Here is a 23,141-nt window from a genome sequence, read left to right as displayed (position 1 = left end):
CTGGATGTTTTTCCCTTTTCACACCATTCTTTGTAAACCCTAGAAATGGTTGTAGCGTGAAAATCCCAGTAACTGAGCAGATTGTGAAATACTAAGACCGGCCCGTCTGGCACCAACAACCATGCCACGCTCAAAATTGCTTAAATCACCTTTCTTTCCCATTCTGACATTCAGTTTGGAGTTCAGGAGATTGTCTTGACCAGGACCACACCCCTAAATGCATTGAAGCAACTGCCATGTGATTGGTTGATTAGATAATTGCATTAATGAGAAATTGAACAGGTGTTCCTAATAATCCTTTAGGTGAGTGTATTAATATAATACTTATATATATACTTTAATATATTAATAATGCACTGTAAGTGTTGGGTTTGTGCAAGCAACCTACTGAAAGCTGTGCGCCACCCACTTTTAAAATGACTGCTACACCCCTGTATAGGGTATTTCACTCACAAATTACTCTTATAATGGAACAGTGATGCTTCTTATACAAAATATTATACTCATTTATTCACATTTTTATTTTTATGATGTCCATTCAGTGGCATTGCAAAGAACATATAGATATGCTACTGAGTGTTGTGTGTGACCCATCACAATAATCAGAATCATTTAAATTTTATCACATTATGAATTGATGCATTTTTTCAAGGAATTACGCTTTAGCTATAGCTGTACAATTATATCTTCTGTTCTGTTGTTACTTGCGTTACAAATATGATTTTAATTTGATCAAAATGAGCTTCATTTCATTTTGTACATGCATGTGCAAACGTTTTAAGCGCTCTCTTCTACAGTACAGTATGTCCTCACTCAAATGACGCTGGGAAGCCTGTGAATAATGTTCCTTGTTTCAACGAAATATCAGAACGAACCAATTAATTTCAGTATAAACTGTTTTTAGTGGCTCGCACATGAGCAGCGCTACTCAGTTGTATGATGTGAGGTATCGGAACATTTGAACAAGTAAAAGTACATGAGTAAAGTGGCCTATCTAACCCGATGTCAATCATTTCATAACTATTTGCTTTAATTTATTTTATAGTTGAGTTGAATATTCAGGCTGTCAAAAAGTAAAACTAATTTAAAAGATAATAACTAAATTATTATAATTGGTTCAGATACAAAATTATGATAGAGGTGGCACAGTGGTCTGGCTGAGGGGGCACTGCACCTTTAAAAAGGAAATATTCAAGCAATGCCAAACACATCACATTCCAAAAGTTGGAGGAAAACCTTCCAAACAAAGAGGAAGAATAACATGCAAACCAACATGTTTATGTACAAGTCACCTCCTGCATGTATGTGAACTTCTGACTCACACCTCACACTCATTACATAGCACACTGTGGGTATTTGTATTTCATTTTCATGTTGGGTGCATTGTGACAAGAATGTGCATTTAAAACACTTCCCCTGTTAAGAGAGGGCAGCTTGGGTAAAACTCACAGGCAACACTAAGTGAACGTAGAGGCCATGCTGAGTTTTGGCCCATATCCTCTCCAGTCTTGTTTCATTAACCTGAGACAAAGCCAGGAGAGAGTGACGAGAAGATTGCAGTCCTCTTCTGTCTGTCTCTCCATCTATTTTATTATATCTGTCTCATGTTGACTCGCTGTTTTCTCCCCTCTCACTCTCTGTTGTCCCCAAACTTATGGGTGTGCTAGGTGTTAGGTGTCCTTCCTTAAAGACATCTAACTTTTCAGTCTCATCGGCTGTCAACAGACTCAACACACACTCCATACTCATGTCAAAGGCAGGACAGGGCTCTAGAGCATGAAGCTATATATTCTGGGGAATGCTGCATCTTTTTCTTCCTTTCAAAATGCTCAAGTGCCTGTCAAAAAAATGCCTGGTAAATATTCATGAAGGTGGTAACATTTGGCAGAGCGAACTCTCACAGAAACACTGGCACGCACAGACTGTCTGACATTTGGGCATGTTTGCAGATGGACGTGTGTCTGTTTGCATAATAAGACATGAAGATCAATAGTTCATAATTACTCATTGTGCTGGTGCTCCTCTCGGATGTGCATAATTAATTGGTAGTGCACTCTGTGAGTGGTGCCGGTATTCACGACTCTTTTTAAAGCCCGAAACTGGGTCAGTATAGAGCGACTGACTGTTAAAGTCTTCCGGCTGCTTTCCCAGACAGAGATTAAGTGTAGTCCAACAGGATTTTCAACAGAGAATTACAATACACAGTACAATTTACTCCATCACAATCCTTCCATGAAAAACTGCCCATAGGAGTCATGACCGTACCTCACCTTGTTGAAAGCTCTGGTCTATGACTGAAAAATCCAAATAAAAGAACACACATCCGCCCTTTGAAATATTGTAAATATTAATTCAGTCATTTTATTTGTTGGCAAACAACTTTCACTGTTACAACAAATATTAGTTATGAGTTCATTCAGTTTAGAATGCATATGAAAAGAATAAATAATAATTTCATTGATATTGTAATAATAATAATAATATTGATGATAATAACAATAAAAAAGGTCTCAGTGCCGATCCGATTCTTTTACAACCCTCTCTAAGATCCTACATTTCTGATCTGTTGAAAAATGAAGAATAAAAAAGACTGAATCACAGGAATAAATATGCAGTCAATTTTCTCAGGGTGGGTTAACAAGGGAAAGATGTGCAAGCTACAGGGAGTCTCAGTATAAGAACAAGTAAACAGTAGTTTTATAGAAACCGACATTTTCAAGGCTGCTGCCATCTTCAAAACCACTCGGCTTAAGGCCCCACACTACTTGTCTGTAGTTCATTTACAGGGCTACTTTATTTGTTTGCACATGCTCCACCTGGACTGCATGACTTTAAATCATGATTTCTCCAGTCCACAAATTTAAATGTAAATTCAACAGGACTTGGACCAGTTAAATAGTTTCGATACACTTCCCAATAGTTTTTTAATCTTACCCTTTTTGACTGAACTGTTAAAAAACAGAATTGGTATGTGAAATCTTCACAATAAGATAAAAACAATTGTTTAGCCTGAGAACAATTTTAGCCTGGTTACAATGAGGTCCAATCAACTCAAATGATTGGAATAGCCATAATTCTTCAACCTGCATTCAAAGGACAATTTCTGCTCTGGAACACAAAAGTTGATGTGTTCAAGGGTAAGCACTCTAGAATTCATGACATTCCAGTAAAGCTATGGGATCCCATCTGCAATAGCGGTCCATCACATAACAGTCGGTTCCCCAGAGTCTCTTGGAAATAATCAACACAGTGAGAATTAGAATGACAAAGTGTTTCATTTGGAAAAGAAGAGAGCGTGATGGTCATCCTTTCAAAAAAGAGAACTGCATCCATGTTTTTTGGCTATAAAGAAGATTGAGTGTGGAAAATGAATGTTGATGTGTGTGCTGTGTGTTATAAGGAAAAATATTATGGAGGACCATCACAGCATCATGGGATTGGCCTAGTCTACAAAAACACATACAAGGGGCAAAATATGTCAAAAACATTAAATGCATAAGATCATATGCAATATCAGGGATCTTTACATTTTGCATGAAAATATTCTCCATTTTGTTGTAATTAGTGAATATTACCTCTCGATAACTGAGATTATTACTGAAACATAAACATACGAAAAACAGATGATCCCTCAGTCTTAAAGATTAGATGAGCTTGTGTGATTTTACGCTCAGAATCGAGATCAGTGCGAAACGAGAAGGAATGTGTGCAGCACAGAATCATAGAGAAGTCTAGAGAAATTGTGGGCTATACAGTTCAGTATGATCGAAGAGTTCAGAGTCTGGGTTGGTGGTCACATTATCATACACAGTCATCTAAAATGGCATTTACACACTCTCCACACATTGGCATAATCCTTTAAGAGCTTTGAGGAGAATGGCTGTCGGCAATGAATGAAGGTTTTTATAGTGGCCTTTCTGGAGGTTAAGGAGTGCAATGCAAATGATTGAGGGAGGAAAAAGTTTGTCTGACTGGAATTCACGTCTCCTAATTGACTAGCATTTCTGTGAATAGTTTTATTAAACAGATCAGTTTACAAGGATATTCACGAGAAAATGTCCACGAGACCTGCCTACGCTCATTCTAGCAGAGGAATGGGTTACCAATTCTGGTTACTGGCTCTAACTCGAACAGGATTTTGGTGCAGATTGGTACAGGATACTTGTATTTACTGTAGTCAGGGGCAATCTGGAATCAGTCTTTCTAGAGGTCTATCAGTGCAGTAGGTAGTGTATCCCAGGCCTTGTGCATTGTGTCGCACACACACATACACACACCAGTCAGAATGCATGTGTGTGTGTGTGTGTGTGTGTGTGTGTGTGTGTATGTGTCAGTGTCTATAGGCTTGTGACCAGCTGTGAGGGGTCTGGTGGCTGTTCTTCAGGCGACGAGTCTTCTTTCTCAGGTGGGGCAATGAACCCGTCACTGCCCCCCCTACCCATCTGATAGTAGCTCTCTAGTTCCTGTATGTGGTTCCGCGAGCCCAGGTTCGGCATGCTCTTGTAGTACACGTCATCTGTCTCCATGACAACCCCTTTGCCGTTGGCCAGGTGCAGCTCCCTTCCCTCTTCCTCCTCGCCATCGTCTTCCTCATCATCTTCGTCATCATGGAGACCGTTGATGAGGTCATCGGTGCCGTGTGGGAGGTCAGTCAGAGTGGGCATGCTGGTATAGAGCGAGTCTCTGAGCGGGGAGTGTGTGTGGACGCGCGGAGTGTGTGTGTGCGAGGAGTGTGTGTGTGTGTCATTAGGGAGCAGTGGGAAGAAGCTCTCGCTATTCTCCTGTGGCAGTCGCCGGTGGGCCGAGAACGTCTGCAAGGGGGCATGGTTTTCTGGTGGGTGTGGTCTCGGTGGGAGGAGCGGTGCTTGTGACTCCTCCCTAATGAGCTCCAAGCTTAACCCACCCCCATCATCATGTCGATGAAACACTCCAGGGTTATCGAGCACCATTACATCTTCCTTGGCGATGGATGATGACCCCGTGACACCTCCATTGGCAAGGTGGTTGTTGAGTTTGTTGGTTAAGGTCCCCTGGTGAACTTTCCCCTGTCGCTCTTGAGTGTTCAGGTACGACGGAGCGTAGTTTGCTGTCAGCTCTTTCAAGATCTTTTTCTCAAGTGTAGTTGGTGGCTCGCTGCCACGAGAACTGTAGGTAAGGTAATCACCTGCTGTCACACTGTAGCTGTTGCCATGGTTACCATTAAGAGGCAGCGTATCCATGACACTGGAGTCTCGTACGTTATTCAGAATGCTCTCTGAAACACAGAAAATGGAACAATATTGACATAAATGCCTCACCTAACAACATTTAAATTTCAGCAGAACAAACTACCTATTCCATTCTCAAATAAAACTTACGAAAATTCTGTCTCTCATTTACCTACTTGGAACACAAAAGGAGATGTTAGACAGAATGTTAGGGACTGACAACCTCGGCCACCATTCACTTTCAGTTCATTCTTTTTCCATACAATGACAGTGAATTGTGACTGAGGTTGTCGGTCCCTAAAATTCTGTCTAACATCTTATGAGTTCCATGGAAGAAATTAAGACATACAGGTTTAAAACAACATTTCTGGGTGAATTAACAAAGACAGAATTGTCTTTCATTTAAATTTCAGTTCATCTAAAATTATAATATGAAATTATTTCTAATACAGTGTGCTTTATGAAACATGATATCATATAGGATATTAACTGTACTCTCATCAAAACAGAAACAGAAGGAATGCAGATGTAACAGGAGATAAGGAGAAATAGAGGGGAGGGATGAGAAAGTGAAGAGGAGAAAGGACGAGATTTAAGAAGCACATGAGAATATATTATAAATGTGGAGCTGTTGTGAAAGTAAATGAATCATACTTGAATCTCTGTAGGAGGCTGCAGACCCACATGAAAAGCAAGAGAGAGAGAGAGAGAGAGAGAGAGAGAGAGAGATAGAGAAATGATTACACATATAAATGCTTATGGAATATGTCCAGAGAAAGAGAAAAGCATTATATTTGGCTCAGACTGTAACAGGCATTAGTGACTCAACGCTACCCTGCTGAGATCAGGACAAACTACTTACATTTTTTAATTAAGTAATTCATTTTAATTATTTAACATAACAGATGAACACACAAACAACATATACAAGCTAATTAAACAGATACAGGAAGTATGAAAGCAAGACATCATTGTTAACTCTGTATAGACCTTATTCACGGTAGCACATCTTTGATATTTAATGGGAATGACAATGAGGCTGTGAGGGATAGACTTACATCTCTTCAATGGTACGAACAGTATAATGCTGTAAAAAGCTCTTAGATCTCATCTGATTTTCCACAACTCATGTTGTCTGGAGTTTTTTGTCCACTGAATGTTCTTGAAAATATGTTTTTCAATGTTTTGTCCACAGAACGATCCAAAAACACTTTAAACTGCTGTACAACCCATTAAAGAGACTGTACCTCTGTCCCTCACAGCCTAGTTGTCATTCCCGTCAAAAAGCAAAGATGTTGCTGTCGTGAATATGGTCTATTGCCCGGTGTGTTTACATTTAAGGGGTGTATATGAATGTGTGTATGTATTTCTAAAGTGTATTGTTTGAAAACCCACATTTGCATGGTAATTGTTTTACAATGGGGACATTTAAGCTGCTAGTCACCACTTTTATTGCCAGCCAGACATTTTACGATTTTTTGGCCCAATTTCCTACTGATTTTGACGTATACCAGCATTGCATTGAATTCATTTCCATCTAAATTTCCATCTCTGAGTTTACAACAAAAACGGATTGCATGTTAGCTATAGCCATGTTTGCTATTATATGGATTCAGAAGACTTGCAATATAGCACAAGTATTACTGACTATTTCTATGGTGCATTTTCACTTTTGAAACTTGACAGCATCTGTCCCCTTTCACTTTTATTGTGTGGACACAAGCCGCATGAACATTCAGCAAACCTTTCCTTTTGGATTAAACATAAGAAAGTCATACAGGTTTGTAACAATATGAGGATGAGTAAATTATTATCAAATTTTATTTTTGGGTAAACTAACCCTTTTATTGACATTATGCATGAGTTTTTTCACAGAGGAGCCATGTACATTTTCTTTTACACACCTCACCCAGAGAAACAATTACCATCTGATTGGTGCTCAAGTTTGTGAATATGTATGTGAGAGGCAAACCTTGCGTGTTGAACATGTTGGCAGTTGGATTATTGTACACAGCAGACTCTCCAAGTAGTGTGTTATAGGGATTAATGCCATGAGGACGTAACAGAGCATTGGAGATGAGATGATTAGCCATGGTACCTACAAAACCCACAGACAGAGAAAAAGAGTGGCACAGAGAGAGAGAGAGAGAGAGAGAGAGTGAGCGAGAGAGAGAAAGTGACAGGTATGAAAGGCAGAAAGAAAAGGTTGAAAGAGGACAGAAAGAGAGAGCAACAGAGACAGAAAAAAGATGAACAATAAACAGTTAGAATGATGCAGACGAAGTCAGTAAACTTGTGTTTAAACAGCTTTAAACTTCAGTAGTTGTAACAAGTTAGTTTGGGTAGGAGTATGTGAGCGGGGTGTAGCGAGGAACTTTTATTTTTTTTTAAATTGTAGCATCTGTATTCTCGCTCTCTCCAGGATTGCTCTGATTCACGAAAACCCATTACACATGATAACAAGCAATGTAATTGCATGTCAACAAGTATTCAAATGTGTTAAACACAGTGTAAATAGACTATTAGCAGTCAGAATGAAAGATTACATTAGTGAAATATAATTGGAATGACAAAATTCAGATATGGCAAGAAAATTATGAAATATGTAGACACAACAGTTATTTTGCATATGGAAATAAAATCGAAAGGTGGGTAATACATTTAATTATATATTTCCCCAGTTGGGACAGTTGTTTTTTACTTGCCCTCCCAACGTTTTCAATAGCCTAACAACAACAGCAGCACAAAATATATATTTGTATTTCTACTGATTTATTTTATGTAAAATAAAATAAATAAATGAAAATAAAAACTATTAGGTTATACAAGTAAATACTAGGTTTTTGAGTTGCAATAGTAATATTCAGCTATAAATGTAACTCCATGTTTTACTCATAAACACAGTGCTGGGTGGTAACATATTACATATAATTTGGATTATGTAATCAGATTACAAAAATAAATTTTGTAAGGGGAAGGAGGGTTGTGGAAAACCAAACATCAGCCAGGTGGCTATAATTACACTAAAGATGCAGCGTTAATCCACAGTAAATCCAAACCGATTGCATTAGTGTGATAAAGTTTACAAATTGCCTTTGTACACTGCTTTAAAAATGTTCATGAATATGCTTTTGGACTACTTATGAGACCTTTTTTTTTTACATTGATTTACAAATAAAACTGGTGTGATCTGTTACAACACATGGATAGTGTCTGTAATGCCAAAATTGCTGTTGAAAAAACATTTTAAGTGCCTTTTTTATTTCACTCAGTAACAGGCAAATAGCGAGAAACAACAAAAAATCATAAATTCTCATAATTTGATAAATTAAATGAGTTTTCTTTAATGCATTTAAGCAACATTGTCAAAATGTTATCATCTTATCCTAATGAAATGCATGTGACAGCAAAAAACAAGAATTAGGTCTGAAGTAATCTGAAAGTAATCTAAAAGCAATCAAATTAATTTTAGTCATGTAATTTGTAATCCGTACCATATTACAATTCTACTTAGCACTGTAAACACACAAGTCACTCTTGCAATTTAAACAAAACCTCCATTATATTTTATCATGGTGACAAGTTGAAATTAGCAGATTTTTCAACAACAAAATTCAATACAGGAGTGAAAACTTGGTTTTCAAGACATAAAAAAACAAAATGACTTGATAAACAAATGTAAGACAAAGTGACAATGCGGTACTGGCCCAATTAAGCAAGTGACAGTTCGTTCTACTGGCCCAGAACTCTCTCACACATGTTTATTGTTGAGCCCTGCATCTCTCCCTTCTCTCAGATTTTCAAAATTCTGAACAATCATATTATCATACTAGTGCATTGCCCTCGCAACTGAATGAAAATTGTGGCACAATCTGGTGTCAAATCATTCATAACATCAAAACATATTGAAAAAACTTTATAGTGGATCGGTAAGTGGAAGGAAATTGTGCTCCGGAGCAATTTCAAAATGGCAAATGGAAAACCTGGAGTGAAGTTGGAGCAGAGTGATGCCAAATGTATTGATTAGGGAGGGGAAATTGCTGACGCTCCAATCCGCTCTCATCCACAAGTTTGGGTAGAGAGGAATATCAAACCTCCCATGAGGACTGTTATATCAGAGCTCAGCATAGATTATGTTTATGTTGGACAGCTGTGAATGTTAGACATTTTGTCCCATCATATCCTGCCAGTATGACTTGACTGGGAGTGTTTTTTTCCCCATGGCTACAGCGCTGATGTAGCGTTTGGGCAGGCAGGGTTTGAGAATGAGCAGAACATTAGCACACATATGCGCGCACACACACATTCACACAGATGTCTGATCCATTTGGACCTCAGTGTAATCAGTGTCAGCAAGTTGGAGGGCTATTCTGTTGTTGTTCCAGATACTTCTGCAGTTTCTCTTTTCATTTTCTTTTCTTTTCTTCCCTCTCCAATAAACAAACACACACTTACATATAAAAATACACATTTTAAGGGCATATTATTCTTCTTGTATCATGGGAAAGCTGATTGGTCAGAATTAACCAGTAGGGGTCAAATGATAATTGAACTTGTTTCTTTTGTACTTTTGCTCATATCAGATCCAGGGAACCTGTTGTGTGAGTGTGACTGACTAGTGGTTCCTAAAAGTTTGTTAAATTTGATAAAAGCAAAGAAATCCATACATATGACAAATTTATATTAGTCTACATAACAAAATCCCAATAATTTAAGAATAATCCTTTAAATCAAAAGGTCTTAAAAACTATAAGAAATACACATTCAGTCAGGTCCAAATCGTCCAAAAATGTATATGTATTTTATACAGTGTATGAATATTACACGTGTTCATATGGATGCCTGTTTGTGTGTATGTTGGCTTTACCTCTGTTGAGTGTGGCTGTGCTGTTCAGATCAGCCGTGATGAAAGATGATTCTGACTGCTTCCTGACGGTATCATTCCACATCCTACGAATACGACTCTGAGAAAACAAATGGAAGACTGACTGTTTTAGTTTTCTGATTGAGAGGAAAACTTTTTCCAAATAAAGCAAACTACTTTAAACAACATCTGCCCAATTCTTGTATAATTACTATGCATGTCGTTTTTATGACCTCATTTAACCTACTTGGAATATTTACACTTTCAAAATTGAACTGCAGGTCTATTAAAGTGAATTCCAAAAAAAATTAAATGGTGAAAATCGTATAATAGACACTTTTGTATATAAAGTACATAGCCTAATATAGTCAAATATTTTATATATACACACAACATATACACATTTTTTTCCTAAAATCTTTCTGAAATTATGTCCATGTTATTTGTCAATTACCCATATCTAGAAATGCATATATTTAGCTTGATTATTGTTTTATAGCACCAAATATCTATAAAAAAACATCACTTATTATGAATAGTGTTGACTTTAAATTTAGGTATCAATTCCACTTAATTTCAGAATCAGAAAAAAGCTATATTTAGTTTAATTTATTACAGGCCATGTCTTTATTAGCATAAATCTGAATTCTTCTCTTATGGAATTGACCTTTAACTTAGACTATATTTTATATATATATATATATATATATATATATATATATATACATATATATATAATTATATTTTTATTATATATCATTATTTATTATTATATTTGTCCTAATTTTTATAAAAAAATTGTATCAACATTATTGTGGTTTCTGTGTTAAATGTTGAGGCCCATCTGCAAATTGGAAGTTCTTTTTAATTACTGTGGGCCATCTAATTAGGGCCCCCTGGCCAATCAGGGCCATAGGTGACTGCCAATATCCCCTGGCTGCCAGGCCGACCCTGGGTGTGTGTGTTACCTGTGAATTGGTGGAGTAGCGTCCAGGTGTACGGGCTGTGCTAGTCTTAGTTGAAGTGGATATAGTTGATTCCACACTCTTTCCACTGCAGCAGTGTGCGCGGAGACACCGGCCATATTCCTTACGCACCTACACAAACATGCAGAGTTTGGTAAACCAAGGAGATTTGTTTTCATGGGAAAAGTGATCATATATGCAAATGTTTGTGAATGTGTTTATGCTTGTTTTATACACTGGTGCCCAAAAGTTTGGAATAGTATTACAGATTTTGCTCTTATGGGAAGAAATTGGTATTTTTATTCACCAAAGTGGCATTCAACTGACCACAATGAATATTCAGGACATTAATAACGTGAATATGTACTACCGGTATTATAATTTGAAAATAATGTTCAGAACTCCTTAAACTACTTCAAAGTGTTCTCATCAAATCCTCCACGTGCAGCAATGACCACTTTGCAGATCCTTGGCATTCTAGCTGTCAGTTTGTCCAGATACTCAGGTGACATTTCACCCCACGCTTGCTTAAACTGCTGTAGCACTTGCCATAAATGTGTCTGTCTTGTCGGGTACTTTTCACGCACCTTACAGTCTGATCCCACAAATGCTCAATGGGGTTAAGATCCATAACACTCTTTTCCAATTATCTGTTGTCCAATGTCTGTTTCTTTGCCCAATCTAACCTTTTCTGTTTCAAAAGTGTCTTTCTTTGTAATTCTTCCCATAAGGCCTGATACCCTGAGTCTTCTCTTTACTGTTGTACATGAAACTGGTGTTGAGCGGGTAGAATTCAATGAAGCTATCAGCTGAGGACATGTGAGGCATCTATTTCTCAAACTAGAGACTATGATGTACTTATCCTCTTGTTTAGTTGTACATCTGGCCTTCCGCATCTCTTTCTGTCCTTGTTGCAGCGAGTTGTCCTTTGTCTTTTAGGACTGTAGTGTACACCTTTGTATGAAATCTTCAGTTTTTTGGCAATTTCAATCATTGTATAGCCTTCATTCCTCAAAACAATGATTGACTGACAAGTTTCTAAAGAAATCGGATTCTTTTTTTGCAATTTGTGACCTAATATTGACCTTAAGACATGCCAGTCTATTGCATACTGTGGCAACTCAAAAACAAACACAACGACAATGTTAAGCTTCATTTCATGAACCAAACAGCTATCAACTCTGTTTGTTATAATGGCAAGTGATTTTCTAGTACCAAATTAGCAATTTAGTATAATTACTCGATTAGGATAAGGTGTTGGAGTGATGGCTGCTGGAAATGGTACTTGTCTAGATTTAATAAAAAATAACTTTTTTCAAATAGTGATGGTGCTGTTTTTTACATAAGTAATATCTTGACTATACTTTGTTCAGTTGAATGCCACTTTGGTGAATTAAAGTACCAATTTCCTTTCGAAACAGCCTAAATATGTACATTTATTCCAAACTTTTGGCCACCAGTGTATATACTTTGTTAGTTCATGCAGGCCATATTGTATTTGCATGAGTGCATGAGTGTGTAATGAGTGTGTTTTTGTTTGAACAGCAAAGAAACTTTATTGCGGAGGACAGAAACCTAATTAATCACATATAATTTCTATGACTTCAATCGTTAGAATGCTGGACAACCTTTCTGATGCTTTAAACAATACAACCTTTCCCCTTCCACCCTCAGTCCATTTTCAAGCAACAGAGACCAAAAGTTGTATTGCTCAATCCAAAAACCTAGACATAATAACAGTAATGACCAAATATCAGTGCAAAACTCCCAGTTGTATCAGCAATAATACAGCTGTAATTGCTTTTTAATGTTGTTAACATGGACATTTTGTTATTGTTTGCGCAGCTGTTGAAAGAATGCTCTCTAAGATCAGCCAAATAAAATCCAACGGTTTTATTCCTCCGTCTCTATGGATGACTGCACACCCAACTCCTCTTTAAAGACCTCAACCAAACAGGACTTACAGATTAAGATTTAAATCACTGCTGTCTCCACAAAGCACAAATAGGCCAAGATCAATCTCTCGTTGTGTAAGAAAAACAGTATTTTATGGGCTTTTGAGGGAATACATAATGCATTAAGATCCATTAGGTGGATAGTCCAATATTCAAGTTAAAAATAGATTATATCATTCACTTTTGTGCTTAGAGGTAGCCTGAACGCACTTATATTTAATGTAAAAGTAAAACGATGAATTCGCATTAAGTTTTAAAGGGATAGTTGAATTTTTTGTTTAATTCTCTCAACATTTACCTCATGCCATCCCAGATGTGAACAAATTTATTTATTCTTCTAATCACAAACGAAGATTTTCAGAAGACTATCTCAGATCTTTAGGTCCATACAATGCAAGTGAAGGGTGGCCAGAACTTTGAAGGTCCAAAAAGCAAATAAGGCAGCATAAAAGTAACCCATTAGACTCCAGTGATTAAATCCATATTTTCAGAAGTGATATTACAGGTGTGGATGAGAAACAGGTCAATATTTAAGTTCATTTTATAAAAAATTATCCTCCCAAAGAATGTGAATTGCCAAAAAGAGTGTTATTTGTGAATTTGTAGTAACAAATGACTTAAATATTGATCTGTTTCTCACCAACACCTATCATATTACTTCAGAACATATGGATTTAAACACTGGAGTCGTATGGATTACTTTTATGCAGCATTTATGTGCTTCTTGGATCTTTGAAGTTCTGGCCACCCTTCACTTGCATTGTATGGACCTAAAGATCTGAGATACTCTTCTGAAAATCTTCGTTTGTGATTAGCAGAATAAATAAATTTGTTCACATCTGGGATGGCATGAGGTAAATGTTGAAAGAATTAAACAAAAAATTCAACTATCCCTTTAAAACTTAGATGCGAATTCATCGTTTTACTTTCACTTGCATTGTAAGGGCAAACAGAGCTGAGATTATTTTTCTAGAAATCTTTGTTTGAGTTAAGCAAAAGAAAGTAAGTCATATATATCTGGGATGGCATGAGGGTGAGTAAATGATGAGAGAATTGTACATTTTTGGGTGAACTATCCCTTTAAGTTTGGGCAAAAGAATACATAATCAAATTGCACAGTACAACCCAATAATTATGTCCATCAGTACATGGCAATTTTCAAACATACACATATTATTTTCTCCTAATCAATAACGGTTTGCTTCCACAGCTAAAATGCACTGGTTTAATGTGGATATGAGCACTTTCATGCTAAATGACTCTGGAATCAATCCACTGGTTGGCAATCAGATAATTAAAAGGTTTCAAATCTATCATGAGCTAAATAAATCTGATGAGCTGAGGGTCTCTAATTGAGCATGCATGTGACAGAAGGGTTGATTAATGAGCTTGTTACTAATAAGAGGCCAGTAAACCCTCCATAAAATGCCCAGGAAAGAGGTCAATTGAGCCTCAATGTGTGTGTGTGCACGTCATTGCGATACAGCAGCTGTTTGCATTATATACTGTAGTGGAGACAGGGGCTAGTTGCCACAATATTTACACTCCAGTAAATATTTCTCAGGGTGGGATTATTTTTTGAACATGATATTATTCTCACCACAATTGTACAGAGTGGTTATCTGAGTTACTGTAGACTTTGTCAGTTCAAACCAGTCTGGCCATTCTCTGTTGACCACTCTCATAAACAAGGCATTTCCATCCACAGAACTGCTGCTCACTGGATGTTTTTTTGTTTCTGGCACCATTCTGAGTAAATTCTAGAGACTGCTGTGTGTGAAAATCAGCAGTTACAGAAATACTCAAACCAGCCCGTCTGGCACCAACCTTGCCTTAATAAAAATGTGCCCTAACCAGACAATTATTAAAAATACCCATGGCATGGAAAACACTTCAACCTTTTGGTTAAAATATACTTTCATTATAATGTTGACCCCTGTCTGGATGTATGCTAGTGTGGTTTCATTATTTTTTATTTGTTTACAACTACTTCAAAATATGATATTAGCATTTTAGTTTGGAGAGTTTTGCAGTAGGTATTTGAAACAAACATACATAACTGCTAGAGTTAACAAGCATTTGTGCAATGGATTTTTGACTCAAAACCTTGCAGTTACTGAGATATAAGCTGCGTAACTAGCCCCGGTCTCCATTATATGTGTCTTTCTATGCGTGTGTGGGTGTCACCTTCTTCTGCAGGATGCAGTGAAATATGAAGATGAACATTCCCTGCAGTGAATTGAAGATGGTGAAGAGGTAGGCCATGATGACTGTACTCTCATTAATATACATCAGCCCAAACGCCCAAGTCAGACCAAGAAGACAGAGCAGAGCTATGGCACCTATGACCCACGACCTGAGAGGGAGAGATTGAGGGAGAGACAGAGAGAAAAACAAATAAATACAAATTGTGAATAACCATGTCAAAGTTTTGTAATTCTCTCTCTCACTCACATACAAAACACATTTTCACTTATTCCAGGGGTCCTGGTCATATGTGGGGGGGGGGCCTTCACACTTTATGAGCCAATTATATTATGGTTAGATCTGCCTATCTATAGTCACTTTTACGAAGCCACCTCTAATTGGCACATTGAAACATTCTAGAATCTTTGATGTAGAATTGCTTTCCTATCATTTATGTCACGGTCAAATGTTTGTGATTTGTTTAAAATGTAAATCTCCAGAGCTAACTTGCTGTAGACCCACCAGATTATATTTACTTCATAATATATCATTTTATGTTATATATTATTAGAATTTTACATCTTATATATTTTACTCCTGTCTACTGAGATACTTCAGCTTGGGAATTAACATTACTTGCATTTGAACATCAGATGTTCTAATAAATCTGCATCATTATTTTCAAATAAATGTACGTTTCCATTGAAGCAAAGAATTGTGGGTTGTGAGTGTTAATTAAAGATGCATCCTCTGAATTCATGTGAAAGAAGGCCACATTCGAAGGCTGCATCCAGAGTACCCAACTCTCCAAACAAACTCTGCACCCTGGCACTTCCAGGTTCTTTTGGTAGACCAGAAAAGAAATGGCTGTGTCTAGAAGGTAACCCCCGGCAGCCTAAGTCTTGCGAGAGTTTCATTTGCTGTTACTAAGTTTAGGTATAGATTTAGAGGCAGGGTTAAAGTTAGGTTTAGAGGTAAGTGTAGGGTTTCTGTAGGACTCTAAATAAACACAGTGACACAGTTTGTGAACATTCAATGTGGTTCTCGTGAGACTTTAGGTAACTGGGGGGTTACCTTCTTGACACGACCAAAAGAACTGCTGTCTATGGGCACTTTGCGCAAATTGTGCTGAAACTACCCAAAACTTTCTGTTTGTGGGGTTGAAACACCCTGTTTCCCACAGATTATTGGAGATTTGGGCTTCTTTAAATTTCACCTAGATCATTGCAAGAGGAAAAACACAAGATTTTACAAAAATGATGATATTTCACAGATCACCGTCATTGTTATTATGTCTGGTCTACAATTGGTGAATATATTTTTTTTTTTCCTCTGATTGCAAATGCCTGTTTTTAATTTCCAAAGTGCTTTCACTGTGACAGAAATTAGATCAAATAGGATCTAACGATGATCTTATATGATCAAGATCTCCATATACATGATATAAAGGAGGAACAGATCCCTTCTCCACAATCGCAGCACGTGGACTATTGTTTGTGAAAGGATAAGTGAAAAAGATTATGGTCATACTGCTAAAAAGACTGCTTGTCTTTGCATTTATTATGAATGCAGTAAATAATATTGTTCAATTGGCTGTTATTAAGTTTTGATATGGAATATTGTATGTCTGATGGTAGTTTATTTTCCAAGTACCCAAATTATTAGGCTTTAAAAGTGTGTTACGTGTGCGAGGATGTGTATTCATCAACCTGTTACATGTCTGACATGATCACACAGGCTCATTGAACCAAGTTTAAACTTGCTTTGCCAATATTTCAGAACACCCCCTTAATAATTATATATTTCTTTACAATAACTTTTATTAACATTAATATAAGACATTATTACATTCTATAAAGCTTAAAAAATATTAAAACTGTAGCGCTGCCTCTTTCCACAATTGAATTCTGCTTGAAAGAACCCAGTGTGACGTCAAATTATTTTCATCTATAACTTTACACAGAAAAGGTTAGTATGCGATTATCGCACATATTCAGCCTGCAACCAATTTATTCTGTGAACTGTGCTATTGTGACAAGCTAATGTTTGGCATTGAAACAAGATCATTAGAGAGAGAGAGAGAGAGAGAGAGAGAGAGAGAGAGACTTACAAACAGACAGGGGAGAGACAGACAGTAAACTCTTGAGAGGACGATAAAAACAGAAAGACAGTAAATAAGTATTATTGTTTCCAACAGAGACAATAATAATCAATAAACAATGGCAAATCAAGATGGAAAGACTGACAGACAGACAGAGAACAAGCATTCATGAAGATTTATAATTACATTTTGATTTTAAAGAGGCACGTTGGAGAATTGACGAATCACTGCAATCAATTTAACATTAAGAGTCAAACAGCTGAGTAACTACATGGTTAAACAGTCCAATCAGATTGCAAGATTCAGAGAACTGGCACTCTGATTGGCTAGAGACCCTTACCAGTGACTATCCATAACAAGCCATGCTTCAACAGAATGCTGGAAAATAAAACAGAAAAAAAAAGGATGGAAAGGGAAAAACAAAGAAAAACAGATGAGGCTGATGAATGATTTATAAACATTTTAAATAAAACAAAACAAACTCGAGACATGGAAAACACAAACAAATACAATAGAAAATCTACTTATAATGACCATGATGGTGGTGAAATATGGTTGGATTTTCCCAACTCGACACAATTTTACATACTGTACATTGGGTTGAATGTGAAAGTGTGAGATATACATAAAAAAAAAAACAAAAAAAAAAAACATTGTTATGGTGGGTGGGGCTAAATTCTCAGTGGCCAATTGGCTTGCAGGAGCAGAGCTGATCAATTCTACACACCGCAGCTTTAGATCCTTGGATTGAATTTGTGCTGAGGCTGCATTTTCGACTGGGTAAGACTTTCCAACTATAACTTTAGACCAACATAAAAAATTATTAAATTGACAATCTTGCGCCCTGTGGTAGCAGAGCTGTTTCTCTCTGATCATTAAAACAGTCCTAAAATGTTTTCTGTTACTGATTTGGTGACAAAGAGAGTAATAGTACTAAGGAGCTATGGTTTGATAATGACTCTAGTACTTTGTAACTATATTGTGAAGACAGTGTGTAAGATATAGTATGTATGTTTAGAAGAAAAGTTGCACTGTGGTTCTTCTGTTAGGTTTATAAGAATGCACAGTTGCTATAGACACCAATATGTGAAGACATGCCACTGCACAATGAAATTACTTTTTTTTGTTTATTGTTTTCCTGTATGTTTGTTTTGATGTTGGTAGAAATGGCTAAATGAAGGAGACAAACGCTTAATTGTCCTTTAATACCTGACAATTCCTTAGAGGCGTTTAAATGGTGTTGGCAGAACTAGTATCTAATAAAGTATAATGACATTCATACATTTTTAAGTGTGTCTTAACCCTCATTTTCTCATTGAGGTCTGAGAGACAAAAACAACAGAAACAGCTTTACTACTGTATGTTGGATCAGTCAACGTGTACCTTCAGTAAAACAGAGGGATAAAGCTTCAAATATATCTGTCTACTTGGGTTTGAATAGGTCAGAAGAACATATAAAAATTAATAAAAAAAAATAAGAAAAGGAAAACAAAAGGAAAAAATTAAAAAAAAAAAAAAAAAAAAAGAGCTCAATTTCAAAAAATTATATCCATGTACAAGACATCCTCAACAGAACATGAGGGTTACAATCATCCAAATAAATTCTGAACTATCGACAATACATTTGGGGCAATACCGTTGCTGTAATACAATTTTGTAAACCTGGTAAAGTCTGCATGCAAACAAAGTTCACCTCAATTAATTTCTAATGTGCCTCAGTTAAGTGTAGTCAACTCCTGCCAGCTCTGCATAACCCTTGTGTAGGCTACTTTTGATAATGTGAAAAACACAAAAACTTCAGCAGAAATTCTGCATTTCGGTCACAAATCTCCACAGTGACTCAGCTTGTGATCTGTACATCAAAAAGAATAATCAATTACTGAAATATGCAAAATAACCTAGATTCAGCATTTACTGTCTGAAGCATACTACACACTTTGAATAACACACTTTCTAAACCCCCACATTACTGGCTGTACTTCAATACACCCTGATATGTTAGTCGCTCATGCCCTAGCTCTCTCAAAGATGGTGCTGACTTCATTTAAACAAATAGCACAGGTAATATAATTTATGTGATTATGTAAATTTTTCCAAATTGAATTAATACTGGTTTAGTCCCATGAGAACTTAAGCATCAAGGACAAGGTGAAAGACACAACGCTTAAAAATAGTCTAACTTCAGAACTTCTCATTTAATCACCTCTAAGGAACAATTATGCAATTAGTGACAAAGACAGCAGCAGTGTGATCCATGAAAAACAATAAAACACACACAAACAAGAAATACAGAATAAATTCCTCACTTGATGTTGTCCAGGCAACCAGAGTCAGGTTTTAGAATCGCCGTATGGTGAAACATCTTATAGAGCGCAATACCCAGGAAAATAACATTCAGCTGCAACACAAAATAGCATAAATACATGCAGTAAGTATTGAACTGGGTTACCACATCTTTTAACCAATATAATTTATTTTGTGTAATTATAATCATGTTAAAGTCATGCAGGTGTATTCACTTATGCCGATTCACCGGCACAATATAATTTTTTTTTTACTGTTGTTTATTCTGTATGTGAATTAGTTTGGCTTCTTCCATATTTTGTTTCTGACTTGAATACATGACATGTCTTAATAACATGTAGGAGCTTCCCAAGTGCACTGCAAACGGAAAACCCGGAGTGGAGCTGGAGCAGACTGCTGGAAAAATTGTCTGTGTGTTGCTTGGTGACACGCAATTTGAAGCATTGGAAAATATATTTTAAAATAGATGTACTGTACTGTACAAAAGTCTACTGTTTTTAAGAAAAATAAGATGTTTCTTAAAAACATTTGTCTTAAGATGGTTATTTGTATCTTCAACTTTACTGTGTCAATAGGAAATATACATTTTAGACCATCAAACTAAAATCTTTTGCAAAGAGAATAGAAGAAAAGGGAGCCCTGCAACAGATGGCATGACCCCCACAGAGCCCCCCACTGAACATCGAGTCAGTCTAGGATAACATGAAGAGATGGAAACAATTGAGACAGCCTAAACAGATAAAGGAGACAAATTCTCCAAGAAGACATGAAAATTTGTGTGCAAGTGTACCTAGAAGAATTGGCGATGTTTTGAAGGAAGGTGGTCACACCAAATATTTTTTATTTTTTTTACTGTTTACTGTTTTTTAAATAAGTTTACTGGACTTAGTATGACATTAATTGATATATAAAAACTATGTATGCCATTTTGTTTGAAGACATCCTCACTATGCAAAATTTTTGCAACAAGTGCCTAAAACTTTTGCACTGAACAGTACACAGCAGGGGTTGGCAACCTACCCAACCTAGGGGTTGGGTAATCCCTATTGGTACCCCAGCAATGGCGAGAGAGAAGTAGACTATTTTATTTATATAAATTCCGCACCTGAATTCCAATCTACATCTTTATGTAATCCTTCCTCATGATCATGCAGTGTATTTTCATGAGCTGAATGGGAGGCTAAACAAAAAGTTAAAATGTGACCAGACTGCAGTATACCTAACAGATTCTTGCAGCGTGTTTAAGCCATTCAGCATCACGAGCAGGCAGCGCTTCACTTTCGGTTAATTGCATGAGTAAATGTGCCCACTTTGCTTCGGTCAGGCGGCGCAGATGACAGCCTACATTCCGTATTTCATTAATTTCTTTTTGCTTTCAAAACAACACGTCATGTAATAAAGAAAACACCACAATGAATCCTTGAGATTTCTAACCCAGCATACAGGTACACCCTCCTTGAACCATAGTCACACTCAAAATTACATAAAATGATTAAAAGAGAAAACAAAACCCACATTGTGGGGTTCAAAAATCTTAAGAGTCTATTTAAAATATAAATGAAACCTGGAAATAAAGTTTTAGGATTTTGCAGGTGCGATTCACCGAAAAGGGCTAAATAGTTGATCGGCTTGTGATGTGCGAATGGCTTGCACGCGTGAGTCTCGTCAAACATGCGATCGTAAGGAAGGATTACATGAAGATGTAGATAGAAATGCAGGTGCGTAAAACGTCATATAAACAAAATAGCCTGCTCCTCCCTCGCTGTTGCTTGTGTGCTAGTGATTACATGATTACAATCACATAATATAAGAAATATTTAAGATTCCTTACAATTTCGTGATCAGTAATCAAACATGCACATTTGTGACACTAACTGGTTTAACATTAACTGTGTTTTCTTTCATTGAAATCACATGCAGGATCATGATTATATCATAATCATCGGGTTATGCTGGTAATATAATTTGTAATGAAAAATAAACAATTAAATTAGAAAAATGCACAGACATTGACCAGGAAAATAAAAAAAAAATGGCACTCCATGTCAAAAAGGTTGCCTACCCCTGGTATACAGTATACAAACTAACTGGCTAAATTTAGTATTAAACAGAAGTTACTCTAAATGAACTGTTCTATAAAAGCAATATCACACCTGCAATCATGCTGATGTTCTGAATATCAGCACGGCTGTGATTACCTGCAACCTCATGATCTATGGCTATATCACAGCCATGCTGATATTGTATTCAAAACCACAGCATCCTTGCTTGTGTGAAATCAGATATAAATTTTTGGAATGAATAGAATTAAAAGATGACAACAAGGCAGAAACTGTGCTGTCATTTAAATATGGCTCAATAAAAGATTCAGATTTTTGGGTCCCCTATTCCATGGATTCATGATTTTAAAATTCCCTGATATTTCCAGGTTTTTTATCAACTGATAAAAATTTATAAACAATAAAAAAAAAATGCAGAATACACCCTCTACACACACACTCTCTTCCTCTATATATAGCGGGGTGTTTGGAGGTGCTCTGCCTGTCTTGTGGGGTGACTGTGACTTTCACATAATTGGGAAAATGCACTCGACAGACCATTATATCAACCCCCCCTGTGTGTGGGGGTGTGTGTGACAGTGTGGAATTGGCTTTGCTCTATCATTCTCTAAACCCCCTGTGAGTGTGTGTTAAACTTACCATGATGATGAGAGTAGCAGGCCCAATAAAACTCCATATGAAGTATGTATCTAACCTTAGCCAGCATCTATATTGAGAAAGAGAAAGAGAGAGAGAGAGAGAGAGAGAGAGAGCGATAGATATGTTCAATGAAAATAACCTGTAACACACTCCAATTAAGATCAAAGCAATATCTGTTCAGGTCTTAGGAAGGAGTGTTCACATGTTATGTTCTGATGTTGAGTTCATCGTATTCAAAAAGCGCTCATTACCTCTGGTCTAGTCTGAAGTTAAAGGAGTGATTGACAGACAAGAGCTGAATTATTAAACACTTCATCTCTGCTTTACTGAAATCACCTCTACAGCCCAGCAGGAGTGGAAGCATTGCTGTTTTTATGTGTGTGTGTGTGTGTGTGTGTGTGTGTGTGTGTGTGTGTGTGTGTGTGTGTGTGTGTATTCCAGGCCACCAACACAGTCAGACATCCTTCCTCTTTAAAGAACAGATACCATATGCTAGAGAATGCAGAAACCAAATAGGTTATGCTAGAGAATGCAGAAACCAAATAGGATTATAAATATTTCAGGATTTTCAATTCATGCACGCTGGGATTAAGCTATGCAGACCTTTTTGTTCTATATTTTAGCTTTTACCAGGCTGGATGTGTTTTCACCAACATCTGCCATGACAATATCTTATACTCCTCTCCACAACAGGGACATACTTTTTATGGTTTATATGCAGAGGTGTAGGAACGATTCAATTAGAAAGAATTTAAAAATTAGGAATTTAAAAAAGCACTGATTATCTATCAGCCATAAAGTGCGGGGGACAAATGTTGGCATTTCTTAAAGTGGCATAGAAATAATAATAATGATTCTA

At 36.8% G+C, this 23,141-nt stretch overlaps 1 protein-coding gene across 1 annotated transcript in view; it reads right to left on the bottom strand.

Annotated features, from left to right (window-relative positions):
• Positions 1-2,361: 2,361 nt before the first annotated feature.
• adgrl3.1 (adhesion G protein-coupled receptor L3.1) overlaps positions 2,362-23,141 on the bottom strand; it is a 207,760-nt gene continuing 186,980 nt past the window's right edge. The window contains exons 17-24 of the mRNA XM_052127560.1: positions 22,283-22,349; positions 19,586-19,677; positions 15,179-15,347; positions 11,040-11,168; positions 10,075-10,171; positions 7,180-7,305; positions 5,862-5,879; positions 2,362-5,254 (exon numbers count right to left, since the gene is read on the bottom strand). Of these exons, the coding sequence (XP_051983520.1) occupies positions 4,338-5,254; positions 5,862-5,879; positions 7,180-7,305; positions 10,075-10,171; positions 11,040-11,168; positions 15,179-15,347; positions 19,586-19,677; positions 22,283-22,349 (1,615 nt within the window). The 3' untranslated portion in view covers positions 2,362-4,337. The remainder of the gene's footprint in view (positions 5,255-5,861; positions 5,880-7,179; positions 7,306-10,074; positions 10,172-11,039; positions 11,169-15,178; positions 15,348-19,585; positions 19,678-22,282; positions 22,350-23,141) is intronic.

This window comes from Xyrauchen texanus, chromosome 5 (genome assembly GCF_025860055.1).
Source record: "Xyrauchen texanus isolate HMW12.3.18 chromosome 5, RBS_HiC_50CHRs, whole genome shotgun sequence".
Classification (NCBI taxonomy): domain Eukaryota; kingdom Metazoa; phylum Chordata; class Actinopteri; order Cypriniformes; family Catostomidae; genus Xyrauchen; species Xyrauchen texanus.
Note: the sequence above shows the minus strand (reverse complement) of the source record. Positions and strands in the feature narration are given on the sequence as shown.